The 25,491-nt window shown below is 37.0% G+C and overlaps 1 protein-coding gene across 7 annotated transcripts in view; it reads right to left on the bottom strand.

Annotated features, from left to right (window-relative positions):
- The window catches only part of MAGI2 (membrane associated guanylate kinase, WW and PDZ domain containing 2), a 1,465,424-nt gene that overhangs the window by 504,651 nt on the left and 935,282 nt on the right, over window positions 1-25,491 (bottom strand). For all 7 annotated transcript variants that reach the window (XM_073009192.1, XM_073009190.1, XM_073009193.1 and 4 more), the window contains one exon: window positions 15,793-16,008. In XM_073009192.1, coding sequence (XP_072865293.1) covers window positions 15,793-16,008 — 216 coding nt within the window. The remainder of the gene's footprint in view (window positions 1-15,792; window positions 16,009-25,491) is intronic.

The raw sequence follows: 25,491 nt of genomic DNA, 5'->3' as shown, positions 1-25,491 counted from the left end.
GAGCAAAGATACTGCTATGTTCTACTGAAGTAGATGACAAAATTAGATTTTCATTTCCCACAAATATCTCCTTAACTATTCCGGGGATTTGAGGGTGGCAAGAATAGATGTTTATAGAGCAGTGGAAAGTTATTTTTGTGCTCTCAAAAAGTAATGATGGTGGCATGGAGACGGAAATAAGTGGATGAAAAAATATTTAGAGGGTAGATTTTATAACCTGACATGGTGGGTGGCAAGGCTATTCACTGAGATTGGAAACAGGGAAGGGGGAGCAGGATTCTGTGGGGTAGGGGCAGTCTATACATATGGTTTTGGGCACACTGAGTTAGAGGTTCATGGAGATGTCAAGTCAGAGAGTTCTTAGCTGGAAAAAAAATAAACCTGAAAGACAACAGCATATGGCTGGATGGTACTACAATTTTAGCCACGAGTAAATGAAATTGCCAAGAGACAGTGTGAGAAGTGGAAACAAGAATCTGGAGCAGCTCTCTGAGGAACTTCAACATTTAAGTCACTGAAAGAATGGACTGGTAAAAGGAGAAGAGGAAAGGACAGCCATGGAAGCAATGAGAAAATTAAAAAACCTTCATGTTGCAAAAGTCAAGCAAAGGGTGTTGAAGACAAGACACTTAATTGTTGTGAAAGCTTCTGCACAGTCCAGCAAGACAAGGACATAAAATCTATAGAACTGAATGATGTGCAGATCACTGGTGACACTGGCTGCCAGCTATGGCAGCCTTTACAGTGGAGCGGTTGGTGAAGCCAGATTGGAATAGGTCAAAAAATGAATGAAAAGAAAATATAGAATTATTCTGACAGAGATCGAGACCATCCTGGCTAACACGGTGAAACCCCATCTCTACTAAAAATACAAAAAATTAGCCGGTGCAGCTGCAGGCGTCTATAGTCCAAGCTACACGGGAGGCTGAGGCAGGAGAATGGCGTGAACCCGGGAGGCAGAGCTTGCAGTGAGTGGAGATCGTGCCACTGCACTCCAGCCTGGGCAACAGAGCAAGACTCCGTCTCAAAAAAAAAAAAGAATTATCTTGACAGAGCAGTCATTCAAGAAGCTTGGCTATGAACAAATGAACTTTCCTTCCACTGTGTAATACCATTAACTTCTCAAGAGAAATGTAGGACATCTCTTAAAAAGGGATCTAGTCTTCGGAGAAGTCTATAATCATATTTGTTGATGCATCAGAGATTACTGGGCAAAGTTCCCCCAGTTTATCTAACTCATCTGTTTATTCATCCATTTCTTTATTCTTAATTAATCAAGCATTACAGTAGCAAACACGAATTTAATATCTATAGTGTGTAAGACACTTGACAAGACCTTAATGGGGGAGAGTATAGACCTTCTTATCAGGCTACTGTGAACTAAGCTGAGAGGAAAGCAGTAAGTAGCACACACCTCTCCCATCTTAACAAAGTAAGACAAAAAAATGAATAAGGCAAATAAAGATTCATAACATTCCCACATTTACTGTTCACAAAGGCTCATCTAGGGATGAGGTTTAATATAAGAATCAAGGGCTTCTGGCAAAACCCAGAGGACCAATTTATTCATTGGCAATGTGGAACCAGGACAGGGCTTCCATGTAGGGGTAGAATATGTTCCCAGAAGGGCAAAGTAGAATGTTTAGAGGAAGAAAAGGGGAACTGAGCCAAGAAGGTCTAGGTTCATCTTCCAAGTTGTATCACCCAGATAAATCCCTGCACCTTTTCTGGGCAGAGTGAGTAAAAGAGATGGTAGAATGCAAATTCAGTACTCTCCTAGACATTCAAGGCAACATGGAGGGGGATGGGTGGAGAAGATGTGTCTCCCCCAACTCTGAGCAACTATATCGAGTACTACGATAATGATTTGTTAAGTGATACTCAATGACATAAAATAACTGAATAAAATTTTCTAGGAAGACAGTGTAGCAATTAGAAACAAGAGTACCTAAAGCAGTTGTCTGAGGAACTCCAATATTTGTCAGTGAGAGGAGGAACTGGTCTTATATTTCCTGCATTATTAGAAACATTTATTTAGCGCCTACTAACCATCAGACACTAAGCTACGCACTGTACAGTCAAGGAGAATGTGGTCCAAATGATATGTAATATTTTTCCAGGGCTGCCATAATTAAACACCACAAACTCAGTGGCTTCAATAATAGATATTTATTGCCTTACATTCGGGAGACTGAAGTTCTATATCAAGGCGTTGACAGGGCCAGCTCCCTCTGGAGGCACTATGGAAGGATCTATTTCAGGCTTCTCTCTTAGGTTCTGGTAGCTTTTTGGCCTATGGCAGCATAATTGCAGTCTTCACATGGTATTTTCCCTGTGTGCACATCTGAGTTCCAATTTCTTCTTTTTATAAGGACACCAGTCATACTGGATGAAGGGTCTACCCCTACTTCAGGATGAGCACGTCCTAACTAATTACATCTACAACGATCGTATTTCCAAATAAAGTCACCATCTGAGATACTGGGAGTTTGGACTTCAACATACGAATTTGGGGGTGGGGGAACACAATTCAACTCATAAAATGGTGTACTAGATCAGTTCATTTTGTAATCCACTGAACCAATATTTAACATCTCAAGGACTGCCAATGAGTGTTTCATGCTATATCATATTTGTTTCCCTGATTAATATGGAAAATAGAAATAAACTGTTGCATTTCAGATAATGATTATATCTTTCTTCTGCATTGGCTTAAATTTTTAAAAAATGACATATATTGGACATTGTGTAAGTAGTTAAGAAATTAGCCGTTAAGAACAGAACAAACTAATAATGGGAGGGAAATAACCAGATCTTACATGTCAACCAAGCTTGCCTGTGTCAGCTACTCCTGCGAGTATTCCTAGTCCCATGCAGTGTGATGAGAAATAAGTGCATGTAAGCATGCCCTCGCACACATCATATATATGTCAGATCTGTGGTTTGAGAATCCTCAGACTATTTAAATTCTGACTAGGGAGAAGGAGCCAAATAACCCATGTATGTTTTACCTTTTTTGTAGTGGTGTGAAGCTATATTTGATTAGGAAGTGGCTAAGTAAAATTGTCCTTTTTGACTTCTAAGATGCATTTCTCAGTACGCTTTTATTGTTAAATTGAAAAATAGTCTTTTTTGGATGTGTAAAATATAATTTTTTCCTTATTTACTGCTAAAATGAACAGACCTTATCAAACACTGACATTTTTTGTGCATTCCCCATTGCGTTTCTGTGTCTCTTAGATGTCTTTCAAACCAGAACAAGAATTTTTTTCACTGACAATAAAAACAAAGAACATTTCAGTAAAGAAGAAACACCTCTTCTTAAAGAATGCTAAGGATGAAAAAATTGTCTATAGAACTAGGACTGTTAAATAGAATTCCTAGAAATTCTATAGAAACATTGAGGCACAAACCAGACATTTATAACATACAGTCTTATAAACAATGATCTACAAAAACATATTTTATTAATACCTACACTTTAACTGTTGTAAAGAATTAAGAAATTTAATTCCTTTCATCTTGCCTGCCCTGAGGGTTTTGTTGAATTCAGTAAATATAATTTTCTCCTTTCCATAAGAAATTCAGAAGGGCTCAAATATCTGTACATAGTGCAGGGACTGAAAGCATTTAATTGGGAGAGAATAAATGTATGTATTTGTGCCTTTAGTTCAGTCCTTATAAATTCTATGGTTCTGGTCCAGTCTAAGGTTTTGATATTACCAAAATATGCATAGTAGCCATTCCGTCTGCTTTCATGTTTATTGCCCTGCCAGTATCTAACACGTTGCTTCTCAGGTACAAGACCAGTGATAAATTAGAATGTCATGGTTTTGAATGTCCCCATCCAGTTTCATTAAAGAATAACCAGAAGCCAAGATAAAACCATTTCAAGAAGAATAATACATATTTTCTATCTCATCCATATTTTCATTTGGCACGGTCTATATATACAGTTAACACGCAATTTTCTGTAACTGTCGTCTTTTGAAATGAAGGAAAATAATTGAAGGATTTGTTTTTAAGGTAGATAGAAAAATTTATTTCTTTAAACCATCATAAAATTTGAATTTCCAATATTTATTTTACCCTGTGATTTATATTTATAATGGCTATGTGACAACTTTTAAGAAATCCAATAATTTTTTCTCCTTGTCTTCATATTATTTCTTTGGAAGTAAGCATGGCTGGAAAACATTTAAGCTGAGAGAAAAAAAGGATCGGGAAACATATTTGTAGTTCATAAAGAGAATAAGAATAATTTGAAATGTAAACATTTTTTATGTTTCCTTTAGAAATTCCCCGATAACAACAGTCTCCATAAGCAGCGGCAGAACATAATGGTTAAGGCTGGTGCCAGTCCACCTAGGCTTGAATCTGCCCTTTAAAGTGAGATATTGAACAAGTTATTTAATCGCTCTGTGGATACTTCAATTTTCTTAACTGTACAATGGGGATAATGAAGTTACCTACCTGTAAGGATTAGATGAGACTTATCTACAAAGTGCTTAGAGTAGTAAACTGCTAGAATATAGTAGGTGTTTGGTAAATGTTACATATTATTACCACTGAATTCTATTATTTATAATACTAAGTAGAATAGTTAAATTGGTCAAGAAATTCAAATGATTTCTGCCTACAGAAACGAAAGGTACGGTCAATTTTCCATAATTTTTAGATTAGAGGTTTTCAAAAAGTAATGCAAATGTCAGAGAAGGATATACATAAAGGTAGTATTTCTTCTTTAAAAGGTGTTTGCATCAATTGAGCTTTTCTTCCTCAACAGAGACATGTAATGGGGTTAAGTAAATTAAAGGAGGAGAAGCAATCCTCAGAAACCATGCATTCTTTTCCGAGTTCACTATTATATTCTCTAGAGTTCTGCATTTGCTTTTGTTGGGCACCAGGGGCTGCTACTGAGCTACAAACTTGGCATCACTTTGGCACCTTTGAGAGCACTGATTTAAAGCAGAATCAGAAACACAGCTCCCCAATTTTATATTGGTCCAAAGCTTGGTCTTCTCATATACCCCAGGGGCAACTTTGGCTTTCTAGTCTGCTTATAACTGACTCCTTCTCACTCTGGTTTCTACTCATTTGTGGTAGTGGCCACTGTGTTGGATGTGGTGGGGCTTAAAGATTTCTCCATGCTTTTGTGCAAACCCAACAATCCCATTAAAAAGTGTGTTTGTTATATTGATCTAAGGTTTTATTGGATTGTGGTGGGAAGACTGTTTGCTTCACTGCTGGAAGCTGGCTTAGAATTTGAACCACAGGCTCTTGTAAATGAATCAACACTTCAGGGTTGATATTTGGACAAAAGAAAAATATAATTGTGCTGATTTTTATGTATGGGAAATTATGATTATTTTATTTCTAATATATAATTTGTAAACTTATATAATTGATTTTTCATCCTGGCTGTACTATAGATTATATTCTGTAATGAAAAGTGTAGGACACATTTCAGTGTCTTCGGAAAGGGAGCAGTCATGCATTCTACACAGCCAGTTGATCAAAAGAAGTCAAGATTGTCAATTATTGCACAAGAATGCTCTTAACAGTTTTCTTACTTTTCCTAAACCTTCTAAAATGAGAACAATTCTAATATGGGTGCTAAAATATTTCCACATTTTATAGTGACCTTTTTTGCATATATATAGAGAGAGAGACATAGTGAAACACGCACATGGCACAAAATGCAGAAGTACAATGGAGGAAAACAGTGAAAAGCAAGCTTTCCTCCTGCTGCTACTCTCAGGGCTCTAGCCATCAAGTTAGCAATAATAATTATCTTTGTGATCCTTCAGAGATTTTTCTATGCAAACTTATTATTGACTATTAGTCAGTTTTTGACTCTTCAGTGCTCTGAAGTGGTTCTAAGTGCTAAAAAAAATCATTATAATTAATACATCAGATATGAGTATAAAGAGGGGGTGGTCCTTAAACAGTGTGGCAAATGTATCTATACCATAGTTTTGCAGATGTAAACAAATGCTTCCCTTTATTATTTGAGGCAGGGAGAAAACATAATTCTAGAAGCAGATATTAGAATTAGGGAAAGTTAGTGGTTAACTATGCTTCTGATTTTTGGGATGATACATCAATCCAGAAGGCAGAAATCCCCAATCCTGTGAAGAAATGATTTATATATGTATTTTTTTAGAATTTATTTTAGTTTTGAGACAGAGTCTTGCTCCATCGCCCAGGCTGGAGTGCAGTGGCACAATCTCAGCTCACTGCAACCTCTGCCTCCCGGGTTCAAGCGGTTCTCTTGCCTCAGCCTCCCAGGTAGCATGAGACTAAGCACGATGGGCTGATTTTTGTATTTTTAGTAGCGACAGGGTTTGCCATGTTGGCCAGACTGGTCTTGAACTCCTCACCTTGTGATCCACCCACCTCAGCCTCCCAATATATATGTAATATTTATAAGCAAATTAAGTACATCTCTTCTATTCAGGGGTCTAGCCAGGGATATGTGAATTACTGATAATGCATACTTCATGCCTCAAAATTATTTTTCTTCTACATCTAAAACCCACAATTAGTTATAAATTGTTGGAAGTAATAAAAGAACAATATGGAAATTTATGAAAATAGAAAATTCAAAGTCTGTGGGTAGAAGGTGACAAGGAAAAATATTTCCTAAGATATAAAAACTAAATTGAAAAGAATCACAGAAAGATTAGTAGTAAAAATTATTTTAGATTAACAGGGGAGAAGAAAGTATCTAAAGATATTTATCATAAAGAAACAAGCCCCCCAAATCCTTAACAAACTTTGGGGTGAAAAAACTGACACAAATGTTGACACACTTAAAAAACCACAGCAAGGTATGAAATAAAGAACATGCACATACAACATTTCTTAGAGCTTGCCTTCAATTTTTTTTTTTTTTTTTAAATCAGGAGCATAGTATTATATAAAACATGAGGCCACTTTCTGAAGTTCCAGGAAATTCAAAGGAGATGAAAGAGAAAATTAGGAAGACTTTAAATTTGATCTTGATAATTCAAGAGCTATTCTTTGGGGCGAAATTGGAGTCAAAGTACTTTTGGATGAGAACAAAAAGTCAAAGAGGGGTAAAAACATCAGAATACTGTTCCCAGTGATAGAGTCACGTAGAAGGAATGGGTGCTCGGAGAGACTTTATGCCCTCTTCAGAGAGAAAGGCCAGTCCTCAGCCAGAAATAACTAGAGCCATCACTGACAATAAAGTAGCTGGGATTTTGCACCAATAATCATAATCACTTTCCTGAGGGGAACTACAAGAAACACAGGGACACAGGTGAAAATCACACCTACAGAGAATACACGATTGTGATTAGAAAAAAGCTTAGATTCTAAGAATGGCTGGAGAAACTGAAGAAACTTAAACATTTTCACAACTCCATGGGCTTTCTGTAATTGCTGGAGAAACCTGAGGTGCTATGCTGGTTGTTCTCGTTCTGCCTTCCCCACTCATGGATCAAATCTCCCTCACATACAAATTACGTAAACCTGCAGAGAAGTAGAGAAACACCCTCTCCAGAGGTTGAGTGCATGCAATGCTGAATCCGTTTAACAGATGAAGAGGGCCGGGTGCGGTGGCTCGCGTCTGTAATCCCAGCACTTTGGTTGGGAGGCTGAGGCGGTTGGATCAGCTGAGGTCAGGGATTCCAGATCAGCCTGTCCAACATGGTGAAACCCCATCTCTACTAAAAATACAAAATTAGCTGTGCATGGTGGCACATGCCTGTAATCCCAGCTACTTGGGAGACTGAGGCAGGAGAATTGCTTGAACCCAGGAGGCAGAGGTTGAAGTGAGCTGAGATCATGTCATTGCACTCCAGCCTGGGCAACAAGAGTGAAACTCTGTCTCAAAAAAAAAAAAAAAAAAAAAAAAAGGACTAAAGAGGTTCACATCCATTACTTTCAGTTTAACCAAAACGTGACTGTGCCTTGATTTAAAGTGACACCTAAAACCAGTCATGATTTCCCTTATTAAAATGGTATGTTTACAATCACTATTATAATAGTTTGATTAATATTAATAGTAATATTACCATAATTATAAAATTATAATATTAATAGTAATATTGTAATTACAATCACCACAAACTCTAAAGTGATATCATTACTTTTTAATTACACCTAGATAATCAGAACATTTTAAAATTAGTGCAGTTATAACTTTCAAATAATTCTTTCAAGAAAAGATGGAATGGCCGTCATTTATGGATGGAATATCTAATTTTAGAAGGCTAATTTAAATTAGCCCCAGAAATTTACCCATTCAATGGAGAGATAAAACCCAGTACTCTGAGAACAAGATCATAAAATTAAGCCCTTCTTACCCTGCCCAAAAAAGATAAATATCTCAATAGATACACAAATCGCAGTCTCTGTGAACCCACACAAAAATAAGCAGGGCATAGGCATTGGGGTGGTTTCAGAGTGGGGCATTATTCACAGGAAAACAGTGAGATTCACTAGGGAGGACATAATTCTTCTGACAGTGACAGGGTCTCATTCACAGAACCAGGACTGATGGTGCATGCACAGTCAGCGTGCCAAGCAGCACAGGACCTGGATGCGGGTCCCTAATGGTGAACTGAGATCATTGCCGAGGACACTCGGTGATCACATAAGGGACACTCTGTTTGCTCTCTGGGAGACGCAGTTCATTTGCACTAATTGCAGGCTTGGGGGCCTGGAGAAGGCAGCTCTGTGTACACATACTGTATTCTCTTTGTTGGCGAAGGTAGCTCTCATGGGGCCCTGTTCCTCCTGGCATTGTGTGTGTGTGTGTGTGTGTGTGTGTGTGTGTGTGTATTAACAGAGAGATTTAAATGCTTTTAAAATATATGTGCATTTCTAATTCTTTGCACTAGGCTTACTAATAGCTCGTGAGGGGATGCTACAAGATAATAGTGAATTACTTTCCGGAAAAGTTTAGCAGATAACTCATGAAATAAAAGAAATCCAAGAAAGTTTAACCTAATTACTCTGGTTTGCAGGATCTTGCTTTCCTGAAGGAGAGTTCAATCTTTTAAAAAATCCAGTCGACTTACCTATTTATCATCTATCTATCTTTGGTATTGCCAAACCTAGGGAGGCCGGCTAATTCTCATCTCTAAGAGTATGTATTTTAAAATGCACTTCTGTATACTTTTTTTTAGTTATACAACTTTTGAAGGAATATAGGATCAGGGATATATCCTTCAAACTTAGGAAACACTGCATATTGAATATACTGAATAGTGTAAAATGAGCATGAAAGGAATGTAATCATGTTGATACTGTAAAACTGACATCCTCTAGAGATTAGACAAGATTGACTAAAAAAATAGATTTACTACATACTTGAAATATTTAAAGATATACGCTAATTGCTGAACAGGTAAACAGAAAAGTAAAAGAAGTCCTTGTCTGGCCAGATGCGGTGGCTGACGCCTGTAATCCCAGCACTTTGGGAGGCTGAGGCGGACAGATCACCTGAGGTCAGGAGTTCAAGACCAGCATGACCAACGTGGAGAAACCCCATCTCTACAAAAAATACAAAATTAGCTGGGCATGATGGCAGGCGCCTGTAATTCCAGCTACTTGGGCAGCTGAGGCAGGAGAATCGCTTGAACCTAGGAGGCAGAGGTTTCGGTGAACCGAGAGCACACCATTGGACTCCAGCCTGGGCAACAAGAGTGAAACTCTGTCTCAAAAAAAAAAAAAAAAAAAAAAAAAAGGCCTTGTTCTAATAATGTTTACTCTCTCTCTCTATATATATATATATGGGGATACCAGACATGCACATTATGAAGTCTTCAACAAGTACCAGGCTAATACCTTCCAAATACATGAAAAGTGCAAATTGTATTACTGTCATTCAGAGATGATCAGCTTTTACTCTTCACTGTGAAAAGTCAACAAGGGATTCCCAGGAAATAAGAAACATTTTTAATGGATTTTGAATACAGAAAGAGAATTCAAATGTGGGAATGGCCTGACCACACAGCTGAAAATGTTTTGAGTGTGTCGTGTGGATGAGAGAAGGGAGTTTATGTATGGGATTAATGGCAGCCAATGCTAACAGAGATACTCTAGTCAAATGTAGGAGGACCTGAGTTGCTGCCTGAGAAATTTGAACCAATGGAAACAGAAGCTCATTCGAGTTTTGAGGACAGTTGCATGACCTGTTTTTTTTGTTGTCGTTGTTTCTTGAGATAGGGTCTCACTCTGTTACCCAGGCTGGAGTGCAGAGGAACAATCATGGCTCCTTGCAGCCTCGACCTTCCTGGGCTCAAGTGATCCTCCCACCTAAGCCTCCCAAGTAGCTGGGACTACAGGTGTGTGCCACCATGTCTGGCTAATTTTTATATTTTTTGTAGACATAGGGTTTTTTCATGTTGCCCAGGCTCGTCTTGAATTCCTGACCTCATCTACCCACCTCAGCCCCACAAAGTGCTGGGATTACAAGTGTGAGTCATCATGCCCTGCCATGACCTAGTTCTGGTTCAGGAATTTTTACCTATGATGGAAAAAAAGGTAATTGTATCAGGAAGGATCCTCAAGGCATACAGATCAGTTACGGAACTACAGTCCACATATGAGTTAATAAGGCAGTGCTCTAGGATGGTGCAGTGATATTTCGAAGGAAAGGATGGAAGCCAAAGGCCCTTTTGTGCCTAATAAACAATACCAAGACCGGGGAAAAGAAGCATAAAGATAATTCTGAGGTATATGGGTGAAATGTAGAATTAGAGAAATCAGGTAAAGGGCTTCGTGAATTGGGTTGCTTGTTCGTTCTGTGGCAAAGAGTTTAAGTGAAACGTATTGCATTTAAGTTGCAGAAGTAATGCTTAGGTGATGCTGTCCAGTGGGCATTAGTTAGAAATATACCTTAAACACAGGAGAGCAGGGAAGGATGCAGATAAATCTATAAAATTTGAAGCCATGGGGCTGACATCAACTCTAACAAGATAAACAGAAAGATGAAAATATCTAAATATAGGTGACGTTAATGTTAAGGTTTCCAGGGGATATAAATTTTAAATATCGGTTCAAAAACAATCTGTAAGCTGATGTAAGGATGCACCATACTTGTCTTTAAATCTAACATCACTGCTGTGAGTCTAGTAAACGACAAATACAATGGAATACAATGTAGACTAAATCCTCTAAGCTGCAGGATTGCAATTTACTTTGGAGAGGTCAGAAGTCCCTTTGTCCTTGGCATGGTTAACAGTTCTGGGAAATGTGTTGGAGAGCGGATGAGTTCAGGTATTACTAGATCCAAATCTCAACTCTGCCAGTAAATAAACTTTTACTTTAGTTAAGGACTTTAAACAAAATTTCAGTATCTCATCCATAAAATAAGTATAGAATTATTACGGGACTAGAGTTAATATATGTATTATATGCCCGGTCCATTGTTTGTATCCATTAGAGGAGAGTGGCCATTATTATTTATTTTTCTAATTTTTTATTATTGACAAGGATAAAACTACATATCTAAGGATAGAATTGTATCGATTTCCATTACCAAGGCAATGTACAACAGAGAGATGTTTCTGTCTTGACATTGAAAAATCATTATATGGTTTTCCTAGGTGCCATGGGCTAACTCTATGTGTCTGGTCTAATTTTGAGCAGAAGGAAAGAACACTCAGTAAAATAAACACTCACATGTCATGTGAATTTTGATAACACTGATAATGTTAGCAGAACTGGATAACTTATATATCTAAAGGTGGTCATTGACTTTATATAGATAAGGTCTGGGAGAAAGAAAACTGCAGTTTAAGTATAATCTCTAGTTCAAAGGAGAAAAGATGAAAAAAAATAGGTATTAGATATAAACTGAGGAATCACAACCTTTACTTGATTAAAGTTTTGGTTAAGTATATATGAAGCCAAATATTGGTAGATTTGATGCTTATATATGCACAGAATTTTAAAAACTAGGAATTTTTTATACCCACATAGGGATATAAGTTCATTGTACATGAGTTCAAGAAATAAAAGCAGGCCGGGCGCGGTGGCTCAAGCCTGTAATCCCAGCACTCTGGGAGGCCGAGGCGGGCGGATCACGAGGTCAGGAGATCGAGACCATCCTGGCTAACACGGTGAAACCCCGTCTCTACTAAAAAAATACAAAAAAAAAAAACTAGCCGGTCGAGGTGGCAGGTGCCTGTAGTCCCAGCTATTTGGGAGGCTGAGGCAGGAGAATGGCGTAAACCCGGGAGGCGGAGCTTGCAGTGAGCTGAGATCCGGCCACTGCACTCTAGCCCGGGCGACAGAGCGAGACTCCGTCTCAAAAAAAAAAAAAAAGAAATAAAAGCAATATGAAGTTTTTGGTAACTAGAAATTTGTAATACCACTTTGAAAGATATACAGGTAAAATAGTGGTTATATGTCTATATATCACTAAGAAATATATTTATGCTTGTATTTTGTTATATAAGACTCAGGATAGCATGGCAGCCAGACATACGGGTTCTGGACGAAAATTTCCTATATATGAGCTCCAGTTACTAGCCAAAGTATCTGTTTCCTAATCTGTAAAGTAGCACCTAGTTAATGGAAGAGTTAAGATAGTTAAATGAACTAATACCTATAATGAGGTTAGGCTGCTCCTAACACATGGTAAGCATTCAAAAGAAGGGAACTATTTCATTACTTATTACTATTATCAAAATTCCCTTCTAATGGAATAATATTACCTCAATATGCTTTTATATTCTCCAAATGTACCTTATTGATTACAATATTTATGCTCTGAATTGAAGTCTGATAAATTATTACTATAGTTAGTTGATATAGGACAGTATTAACTAAAATTTAAGTGACATGTTTTTCTCTCTCTTTTTTTGTTTGTTTGAGATGAGGTCTCACTTTGTTGCCCAGGCTGAAGTGCAGTGGCACCATCATGGCTCATTGTAACCTTGACCTCCTTGAGCTCAGGTGATTCTCCCACCTCAGCCTCCCAAGAACCTGGGACTACAGGTGTGTGCCACCATGCCTGGCTAATTTGTGTGTGTGTGTGTGTGTGTTTTGCAGAGATGGGGTTTCGCCAGGTTGCCCAGGCTTGTCTCAAACTCCTATGAAATTGATCCACCTGCCTCGACCTCCCAAAGTGCTGGAATTATAGGCATGAGCCTCCACCCCTGGCCAGGAACATGTTTCTCAGTCTTCTTTGAAATCTCCTGTATCTGGTGAATGTGAAGAATGTGAAGAACACGAAGGCAGGGCAGAGACACTGTGCTAAAAAAAAACAAAACCAATGTGATAAGGTTCAAAAGGTGAAGAGTTAGAAAATGTGTATCAGAGGAGGTCAAAGAAATTCCTAAAGTCTCTACTCAATAAACATAAAGAAAAACAAAGACATTTCAAAGACCAGGATTGTCAAAGGACTTCTAATAATGGATGATGGACCATATTTTGGTTTAAGACTGTTCCACTCATTTTTGAACAATGGATGAAGGGCTGCCTGATTTGTATATCTCTTGTCTCTCCATAACAGGAAAAAAAAAGCATAGTATAAGGGCCACTTGTCCAGCAGGCTTATTTACAGAGCCACTGTTGGCAGAATCCATTGACTGTCTTGAAAACCTAGAGTTGGCTAACAGTTCTTCTCTACTATCATCATGCTGAGGAATCCAGAGACAGTCATATGGCTAGGGTTGATCAAGAAGAGTTCAGTTTTATCCAGTTTCTCTGGGGGTGATGAAGACCTCTTAACCATAAAAGCACATTATCTTTATGCTTAAGGTACAAATAGAAGGAAATTTTGCTTTCTAGATTCAGTAAGCCCCATAATTAAACAAGTTTCTGGTTTAAAAGTCTGTGAATCAAGAATGTTTCATTTTATTTGCCCTACACAGATAAGAAATGAAATAGGGATCAGTGATCCTGGTTTAGCAGGAATATACTTTTTACACTTCTAACCACAAGATGTTAAACAGTAAGAAATTTTGCAAATGTTATCTGACCCCAGCCTCTGCTTCTTTTTTGGTTACTGCTTCAACCCAGCTGAGTTGTTCGACTTCTCACATCAAAGATCAGCTAAGAAAACTATGTTCTATTGATTTAATTCAAATATAATTACATAATTAAAAGCAAATATTTTGACACAGATACTGCAGAATCAAAAAAGAGGAAAGCATCTAATTGGTTGAAAATTGCCACATCATTTCATAGGAGACAAGTTACATTACTTATAGTGATTTTTAGCATTTGTATCTAGAAATCAATGATGCTAGAGTCAGTGGATATATTTTAACTCACATATACTAATGGAGGAGGTTGCCCTCCTCTGAGTAATCAAGATAAAAGCACCTTAGGTTTTCTACCACGATTAGCACAGATTCAATTTTTGATCTCCTTATGTTCATCTTACAGTCAATGAAGAACACTTTTATAGGCATTTTGAAAAAGGAAGATAAAAAGTAAGCTTATGAAGTTTTTCCTTGATAAAAGTAACAGCATGAAAATTCAAATACTGTATTAGTAGAGAAACAGTACAGTAAACATGAAAATATAGACATCAAAGTGGTAGTAAGAAATATCTTAAGAATAATAAGTATGAAAGGTACACATGCTAACAGTTTTTTAAAAGCTTTAAACATGGACTTTAGATTTTTTCAATGCCCACTGCTATGCTACCATTAAAAAATAAAAAATAAAATGAAATTTTGGTAACTTACTCCAACAGGCTACCAAAATGCCATAGTTTTGTTGTTGTTTTGGTAATATTTATGAATAATTTTATTTTAAAAATCTATTTCTGATGCTCTACTAATAAGAAGAAAAATGCAAATCCATACCTTGCACAAGCACATTTTATATTTGTGTCTAATTCTTTTGAGACAGAGTCTTGCTCTGTTGCCCAGGCTGGAGTACAGTGGCATGATCTGGGCTCACCGCAAGCTCTGCCTCCCAGGTTCACGCCATTCTCCTGCCTCAGCCTCCCAAGTAGCTGGGACTACAGGTGCCCACCACCACGCCCGGCTAATATTTTTGTATTTTTAGTAGAGACAGGATTTCACCGTGTTAGCGAGGATGGTCTCGATCTTCTGACTTTGTGATCCGCCCTCCTTGGCCTCCCAAAGTGCTGGGATTACAGGTGTGAGTCACTGTGCCCGGCCTATTTGTGTCTAATTCTTTACATATGTGGTATAATGATCATAAATCAAAGGCACGGCTATTATTTTCCTTGTTCAAGGGTAGTGGCTTCACATTGTTAATGTATAAAGATATATTCTTCATGTTTCCAGATCAGGTGGTAAGGAAAAAGAAACAAATATATGGGCATTCTGTAGTTGTAGCGATTTTGAAAATTGTATTCATTGAAGTTGTAAACTAAATCACATGACATAACCTCTACTGACAGAACTGCAAGCATAGCAAGACTTCTAAGAATAGATTTTCTCTAATATTAACAAAGACCTCAAAATTTTACACAACCATATATAAGACTCGTAATATCTTACAGAGGTTTCAATCATTCACTATATTGCTACTAATATTATATAATTGAAATAAAAAATTAAAGTAGTTGAAAGAATATGACAAAACTTTTTTTGGTATATTCTTTCAACTACTTTAATTCCATGTCCTTTCCATTTGATATCATAATCTTCTCTCTTTGAAGATAATTATAATAATTTACATGTGAACACATAGATGTAAGAAATACATATGTGTGTGTATATATATATCTTACTATGTATCTATATATATATATCTATGTGTACATATATATCTTAGATCTAAAACAGTAGATTTATGAACCCATAAAAAATGTAAATGACTAACCTGGTGTTACTACTACTCCATTTCCATTGACCACAGGCGTCTCTTCCTCTTCCTCCTCGGGAGGCTCTATACTGGCTTTCTCCATGTTGCTCACTGATTTATTCCTCTTCCTTTTTCCTTCAGCACTTGGAGTGGCTCCTGGAAGTATCTGGTCTGTTACATTTAACAATAATGGTGCTGGTTCTGCTGGCGGCTTTGGGGTACCGTAGTAATTGTCTGCAAACAATACCAAAACATTCTTGGAGTTAAATATTTCTTCTGTGTACGTAATTTGTGAAGAATGGAAATTATATTAACAATTATATTAGCACATATTTATCCTATTTTATATGTACATACACAGACATATACATATATATATGGTTTTCTATCTATATCTATGTGTGTCTCTATATACATATTTGTTCCTTCTGTTGTATTGGACTTTAAAGCTTAGACATACAGATCGATCTTCATTCTCATCTTTGTGCCAAACCAAAATATAGTCTTATGTGTTATTCCCAAGTGGTACGTAGTTAATTTTAAAATTATCCAAATTTTTATAACCAGACTTGATTATAACCTTTAAAAAAAAAAGTATGTTAAGAGTACAGGTAATTTTTTTGTAGTGGGGGCACCTCACACTATTCCAGAAAGGCAAAGCACATTCTGCTATTCTGTAGCTTTCAAAGGATTATGGCTATTTCCTTGATGTGCACAGCATCCTGCCTAGAACTGTATCCCTGTGCCAGTCCAGTGGTTCCCATGGCTGCTGACAGTGGGCCTGCTGCTCTATTCACTCTTCAGATTACCACAGCTTTTTTTTTTTTGCCCACAGCTCCATTATCTGAGATATGGAATCATCTCTTTCACCCATCCATCTGCAGCACTTTTTGAAAAGAGAATCATTCTTTATTCCCATATTAAAACCTAGCATATAATAATCATGGAATAAATGTTTATTAAGTGACCATCTTTATTATTTCATTTTATTGAGACAGAGTCTCGCTCCGTTGCCCAGACTGAAGGGCAATGGTGCAATCCTGGCTCACTGATACCTCCGCCTCTTAGATTCAAGCAATTCTCACGCCTCAGCCTCCCGAGTAGCTCAGACTACAGGCGTGCACCACCATGTCTGGCCGATTTTTGTATTTTTAGTACAGATGGGGTTTTGCCATTTTGCCCAGGCTGATCTCAAACTCCTGACCTCAAGTGATCCACTTCCTCGGACACCCAAAGTGCTGGGATTACAGGCATGAGCCACTGCATCCAGCTGTGAACATCTTTGTATGTTCAAGGTAAAACACTTTATTTAAAATATCCCAAAATTTTGATTGGTAAAGAACAGAGGTAGTGCTTTTCTGAAATCAATCTTACAGCACCAACTTCGAACCTATATCAGTGTTTTCAGTTAATTGAGTAATTTATGCACTTATTTGCTCATTCATTCATGAAAATATTTATTGGTACTAAGTTATGCACCCAGGCACTCCAGTATGTTTGAGAGAAAAAAGATGAATAGAATATAATCCTTGTCTTCCAAGATGCTCAACAGTCTAGTAAGGGAGACCAAATCTGATGTCAAACAGAAAAGCATTATAACAGGAAATAGAAGTAAGCACCGCAATGGAGGAGATATACATAAGGAAGGAAGCACACCTCACTGTCTGCAAAGGCCACTAAACACATGTGGGAAAAAGGTGTGCTATGAAAGGAACAACCGTTAACCAGAAGACATAGAATTTAGGCTTGGCTTTTCTATATAAGTTACTTAACCTCTGTAAGGCTCAATTTCTTCATCTGTAAGTGGGGAAGAGCAATAATTGTTCTAATCACCTGTGTTCTGGGCTGCAAAATACCACAACCTACTCAAGTTAAATGTGATAGAGATGTGCTATATGAATATATAAGATGGCTAGTTGCGGGATATATTCGTCTGTTCTCTCGCTGCTATACAGAATTGCCAGAAACCGGGTAATTTAGAAAGAAAAGAGGTTTAATTTACTCACATTTTCAGATGGCTGGGGAGGCCTCAGGAAACGTACAATCATGGTAAAAGGAGAAGCAAACCCCTTCTTCACAAGGCAGCAGGAAGGACAATGAACACAGGAGGAACTACCAAATACTTATAAAACTATCAGATCTCATGAGAACTCACTCACTATCGTGCGAACTCACTATCGTGAGAACAGGATGGGGGAAACTGCCCCCATGATTCAATTACCTCCACCTGGTCTCTCTCTTGACATGTGGGGATTATGGGGATTACAATTCAAGATGAGATTTTTGGTGGGGACACAGCCAAGCCATGTCAAGAAGAAAGACCAACAAACCATGAGCAAAAATAGCAGAAACAAAGGTGTCTACTCCAGACACTTATGTTGCCTTTGATAGCCCTGAAATCTCCAGATGGTTCTACCGCCAAAGGCACAACGCACAGTGCAAACTGCCTCCATGAGAATGGGCTCCAAACTGTCCTCAGCTGCTCTGATTTGCTCATTTCTAGGGAAAATCCCAGGCAGGATCATCTCATTGGCTGAGCCTCCATCACATGAGAGCACTTGGGCTGCCAAGGAAATGGAAGAGATGTGCACTCTCCTTTGATTTCAGTTAGAGGGACCGGGAGGTAGAACTCTACTGAGAGGTGAAGCAGGCTGGGCTTCTGGGATGGGTGGGGACCTAAATAACTTTTCTGTCTAACTAAAGGACTGTAAATGCACCAATCAGCACTCTGTGTCTAGTTGAAGGTTTGTAAACGCACCAATCAGCAATCTGTAAAAACGGACCAATCAGCACTCTGTAAAATGGACCAATCAGTACTCTGTAAAACGGACCAATCAGCTCTCTGTAAAATGAACCAATCAGCAGGATGGGGGGTGGGGGGCGGCAAACAAGGGAATAAACGTGGGCCACCGGAGCCAGCAGCTGCAAGCTGGTCGAGTGCCTGGAAGGTTTGTTTTGTCGCCTTTTGCAGTAAATCTTGCTGCTGCTCACTCTTTGGGTCTGCATTACTTTTATGAACTATAACACTCACCGGGAGGGTCCCTGGCTTCATTCTTGAAGTCAATAAGACCAAGAACCCCACCAGAAGGAACCAATTCTGGACACACTACCATCCACCCATTTTATCTTGGGGGCTCTCCAGGTAGAAAGAGCCTCCCCCCAGTAGAAAGGGCCTTGGAATGCTGGCAGGTAGAAATGACAAATCTCCACTCCATTTGCCCTCTCACTGGGTTGTTGTGAAGATGAAGTAAGAATGTATGAGAAAGAGCTTTATAAAAAAACTAAAAATTGCAGTGGTTTTAACGGCAGTGTTAAACTTCATGCTGGCATAAAGTGAGCAAATATTCTGAAGGCTAGCTGTGCCAATAATGCCATTGCTCATCACTATAGATACTCACAGTAAGAGAGTAATGCAAGAAAAAAAAATTAAGTTGTAAAGTGGTTCTTATCCACATACTGTAAGTATACAACTTTTTTCTTTTACAGTCTGCAAAGTGGATAATATACACTTTGCTAAATGTTACTATCTAATTTGATTTAGAGCATTTAAAATGATTCAGACCTCTATATGTACCAAATTCTGAGCAAACAAAAATGAATAGTTGCTCCCTAGAATCAATGAACTTTTATATTTCAGCATTCCTAAAGGCTAGCACAGCTTTAGTTGTGTTGCTATGTTGCTATGCTTTCTATAGGATCTCAACACATACTACTTATAAGCATAATGTAAAACTAAACTATGCATACTCAATAAATGATACATGATTTTAAAGTAGTATTCTAATATCTTTAATACCTTTTATAGTACTAAGAAAAATTGATCACACTTCAGTGGTTTTCTTTTCTCCTATTTGTCTTGTCAATTTTAAATTTCCCTGAAGTAAAAAAGCCTTTTATTAATTAGACATAAATGATTTTATGTGATTTGATTTAGCACAGGCTAAAATCAAATACTAAATAACAGATCCTGCTAAATTTATATTACTAATTACACCTATTGGTATATGATGTGACTATAAATTATACAGCAATATTCTATTTCTATAAGTGTATTTATGAAATTACATCAGATTAAATTTTATATGTAAAAATACGAACCATTAGTTAAGACATTAAGATTATTGGCAATACCAGCAATATAAAGGAAACACATAAATAATCCATACTCTTACTACACTTGACAAATACAATTCATAGAGAATAAGCTACCCTAAGCCAACAGTTTTATCTCATTGCATAATAACTAGGAAACCAGAAATACCTAGACCAATGGCTGAAGAATTAGCCAAGCAGTCAGGCAGCTACCTCATTGAACTGACTCCCTGATATAAATGCATTCAAATAAATGTATCAAGGATAAAATGTGCCTTTTAGGTAACATAACAGTATGTTTTCAGAAAAAAATAAATATCCTGTTTCAAAATACAATTAGGAAAAATTGTTCCCTTAAAGATGAAGTGCTTATATGCATAGTGCCTGGATGTAGAAAATCTAAAATTAAAACAGACAAACAAAACCTCCACAAACCCACAACAATATGGTGTAATGCATAAATCCTAGTGAGATAAACCTGACTTTGAATCCTGTGTCCTCTAATCTCACTACCTCTTTACATCCTAAATCAATTCAGTTAAAGTGGGAATGTGGGGCTATAAGATAACCACAGTCACAAAAGCAACTATAACTATTACTACTGCTAGTATGTGCATGTAGATATGTGCATGTAGTCCCACCTACTCAGGAGGCTGAGACAGGAGAATCACTTGAACCTGGGAGGCGGAGGGTGCAGTCAGCCAAAATCGCGCCACTGCACTCCAGCCTGGCAACAGGGCAAGACACCATCTCAAAAAAGAAAAAAGAAAAGAAACGTTTTCCAAAAATTTGAATAAAGAGAATAGCCCATTGTCAATAATTTATTTTATAATAAAAACGTTTAATAAATTCCCATTTACACAGGACACTCATACAATGTATTGCAAAGGGAGAGGGACTAAAACAGATTACGAACTAAACCTGTCAGGCAAAGTCCTTGCAAAACCTAATCCCTTACCCATTTTAAGGCAGACCTGTCCCTAGTTCATCTGAAAGCAATGAGAATAGCTTTCTAAATAACTTTTCATGTACTGTACTTGAAACCATCATGGAATTATTATTCTGCTTTCTCTGTAGTCAACTGACCTTTGCATAAAATTTGTATTTTAAGTTTCTAAAGTGATGATTTTACCTTTCTTCTGGTTCCTCCCAGATTTTTTCACATTGATTTAGTGGTAAGGCTAACGGGAAAAACAGGAATAGAGAACAATTTCAATGAATTTTAAACTGTTTCCTTTTTTGTACCCCCAGTCTTCAGTGAATGGTAATAGACACCAAAATATTATTTTCTGAGATGCATCATATTCTTTACGCTTTTAAATCCCAGTATTATGACAAGAAATAGGAAAGACACTAGAAACCAATTTTAGGTATGAGGAAATGTAAAAATGCAAGTAGCAGATACTTTGAAACACTTTCATTTACTTCTAACACCTTTTGTCTTTAAACAAGATCAGTTTTCATGATGGAAACATATCATTTGTTATTTAGTTTATTTGGCTTTTTAAGTTGTAGATTCAGATGCTTACTCTGTTGTTTCAGTCCTTTTGGTGTATAATAATATGTGTAGGTTTTATATCAAATAACCATAGATCCTTCCATATGGCTCCCAAGTGGAGATGGGTTTTACGAAGGTCATAAATATACTTGCCTTCAAGATACCCCACAGATTAAGGTCATGACTTCTATTCCTCCCAAATATTCTCAAATCCTTTTTTCCCATTTTGGTAAATGGAAAGAATGAATTTTGGATAGTGGTTCAGTAGAAGAGAGATGATTGCCTGCAGGACCCACGGGACATGCAAACAGCACAGCTCATCAATGGGATTCCCAGAGAGCTTGAGCATATGTCTTCGTGTTGGAAACAATATGTGGCAAACTGTAAATGGTTGAGAATCATATTTGTTTTTACAGTTTTATAAATGAAGCAAATAGTTTGATGCTTGGCCTCCTTAATAGCACCTGCAAAAATTGACTCTGACATTAAACAAAGATTTAGAGTTCCAACTGATCATAATTATGTTAGAAAACTTGCCAGATTGTATGTAAACAATCATTTTATACACATCAGAGATTTAGATGTATATTAATAGAAATAGATAAATCATCAAAGGATCCCAAATTCAAGCTTTAAGACATGTTTAACATATTAAACAAGAGATAGTAATGAGTTAAAACTATTACCAAAAATCATTCTAACTCATGTCACCCATGGCAAAAGAATCACAGTCATATGGCTATAGTTAGTAAATTAGAAATTTTGTAAATATAAAACGAAGTGAGTAAATATAACCCAGAAAATATTCTATTTTTCTAAATTTGGATTTTCTACCAGAAAATAAGACAGAAATTCTTACTGCAGAATTCTTTTGTCAACCAATTTTTGAAATTCTTTTTGTAAGCAGCTCTGATGCTTACACTTGGTTCTGAAAAAAACAAAAATGTATCATTTCCTCATCATGTCAGATGTAGTTAGCAGCTTGAAACCAAGATGCAGAAACTCCCTGACCTCGAAAGATAATGTCTTTTTCTTTTGTGGTGAAAAAGTGTTACTCTTACATGTGTCAGAAATAAGAAAAACATACAAAATAGCATTTTGTCATCAATACTTATACTGAACAGTAAATTGCTGAATTTTTAGAAATTCAGTGTTTAAGTGACTTTCAGAAAGTCCACAACTGTACAAAAAGTGGGAATGTTTCTTTTTTTTCATACATGGAATTGAATTATTCTTAACAAGCCCCACCTAAGAATTTCAAATTTGTTGTAAATTAAATTAATGCTGGTTTCACAATGTAATCTCCAATGACATACATCTTGAATTTACTGTATTATTCACCAGTGCTCTCCAGAAAGTCATGCAGATAGTTCAATTTGACTAACATTTCCTGACACTTGTTTGCAAGTCCTCAGAGGTCATTCTGACTGAATATTCATTTATTCACGTTAGCTAATGTAGACAGGCACAGGATAAATCTTTGCTAAATGTATGTCCACAGACTGGCTAGGGAAGGTGGTTTGCTCATGGAAAGGAAATTGGACACTTCTTCTTTCAGTGACTCTTCCCTTCAGGTGTTATCAGAGTAGCTCAGAACATTTCCCACCTGCACCAGATAGCAGACGGAAAGAAATTATAAAGAAGTCACATATGATATGTTGATGTCAAATATATACCTGCTTCCAAAAGAAGACATTTGAACATTTATAACTATAACATAAACTTTAAATTCACGAGTCTATCCCATTTAAACAATGTATTAAATCCCTTAGAATAGCACTATCTAGTAAAAATGGAATGCAAGCCACAAATACGAGCCACATATATGTAATTTAATTTTTTTGTTTTTAATTTTCTTTTCCTTGCTAAAGGAGATGGGGATTTTATTTATTTATTTATTTATTTGTATTTATTTATTTATTTATTTATTTATTTATTTATTTTTAGGGACATGGTCTCACTATGTTGCCCAGGCTGGTCTCAAACTCCTAGCTTCAAGCCATCCTCCTGCCTTTGGTCTCCCAAAGCACTGAGATTACAGGCATGAGCCACCACACCTGACCAATCATCTTAAAATTTTCTAGGTAGCCACATTAAACAAGAAACAATGTGAAAGTAATTTTAATATTTTTCTTTACCCAATATATCCAAAATATTGTAATTTTAATACATAATCAATAAAAAAGTTACTGTGATATTTTATTATTTTAATACTAAGTCTTCAATTTCCAGTTTACAGTGTACATTTACAGCACACCTTAATTGGGACAAGCCCCATTTCACATATTTTATAGCCATATGTTACTAGCAGCCACTATACTGGACAGCACAGCCTTAGATAATCCCTTTCATCAAATACCGTTTTAAATTACTATATTGTCACCTGAGTAACTCATTTTTCTCACAGACAATAAGCTGAACATCTCTGTTATAAATAACAGAAAACTGAGTAAACACCAAAACACAGTAACAACTGTAGGTGACAATGTGTCAATGATATTTCTCGTTTGATTGCTTTGGTCCATTGAGTACCTGTAAAATGTTATTAAGCATCTAAAAGATGTACATGTCTTAGCAACACTCTCTCATTCTGCTTCCTAATCATCTATTTTATCACTTTATCTTAACTTGAAATACTCATTTTTAACTTTATTATTAAGATATAGGATAGAAGGTGAAAAAAAAGAATGACTGTTTTAGGTAAATAAGCATGGATTTGTGTGAGGACCCTGTTCTTGTGTTCAGGGATAGGACTGAAGCGCCCCCTTTATAATAATTAGTCATAATTCACAGACAGAGGGATTGTTGACTCATGGCAGTAGTGTGGGAACAGACAATATTCCTAGTCATCCTTTCCTCTCTTGTATTTTCCCTGTAACTCCCTCTCACTTTGATCCCCCATGGTGTTCAGTACCCAGTACCTCTTGCTTCTCTTTTCATTGGGCTCCTACTTTCACACCTCATGCTCATAACAGTTCCAATTTTCTTTTCTTCTGGACACGTGATATGTGTCCCATTTCTAATTTCCTTTCAGTCTTGCCAAGTGACTGGGTTACCACTCTGATAAACTAAACTAAGATGTCAAGGATTAAAATCGGCTTAAGAGGCTCCATATGATTCCTGCATTTTAATTAGAGTTAAAACTCTAATCCAAAAGGTTAATCTTAAAATTTGGGAAATAACTAGTCAACCACTGGAAGAACTTATTTTTCAGAAGAGCCTTTGGTGCTCCTCAAATCACAGTGGAGGTGTTATCCTTGGTAGTCAGGGCTCCTGGCAGGGTAGATATGATGACCCTGCTCCTTCAGGGAACTCAAGCAAAATGCAGATACAAAGATATTTGGAAAACAGTACTGAATAAAAAATAACTTTAGTATAATTCCAGTTAGTGACAAACTTATAAGTCTACCTTTTGGAATGGAAACCTTTTGTAATTGTATTATTAATGTAATTATTAATTTTTTTTTTTTTTTTTTTTTTTTTTGAGACAGAGCCTCACTCCGTCACCAGGCTGGAGTGCAGTGGCATGATCTTGGCTCACTGCAATCTCTACCTCCCGGGTTCAAGTTATTCTCCTGCCTCAGCCTCCCAAGTAACTGGGGCTACAGGCACACACCTCCATGTCCAGCTAATTTTTGTGTATTTAGTAGAGATGGGGTTTCACTATATTGGCCAGGATGGTCTTGATGTCTCGACCTCGTGATCCACCCACTTTGGCCTCCCAAAGTGCTGGGATTACAGGCGTGAGCCACCACGCCTGGCCTTGTTTAAGATTTTTAAGTGTCTAGTGAGCTCAATGCTTAAGAGACAATGCCTTCATGGCTCAGTAAATAAGAAAACAAAAGTGAAATTTTGACAAATTTATAGATCAGCATTTGTACAAAGCTCAACAGATTCTTGTGATAGTCATCTTAATTAAATTTTTTCTTCAAAAATTGATAAAGAAAACTGAACCTTTCAAAGACAACACTATTTTTCTCACACAACATTTATAGCTTGTCGTATAACTTCCTTCTCCCAACGGTGCGATCAATTGTGATACTATAAAATTACTAAGAAATTAGGAGACCTCTAAAACTGTTTTTGGTCACTGTCTTGTAAATACAATACCCAGGGAAATTTCTTAT

This window comes from Chlorocebus sabaeus, chromosome 21 (genome assembly GCF_047675955.1).
Source record: "Chlorocebus sabaeus isolate Y175 chromosome 21, mChlSab1.0.hap1, whole genome shotgun sequence".
NCBI lineage: Eukaryota > Metazoa > Chordata > Mammalia > Primates > Cercopithecidae > Chlorocebus > Chlorocebus sabaeus.
Note: the sequence above shows the minus strand (reverse complement) of the source record. Positions and strands in the feature narration are given on the sequence as shown.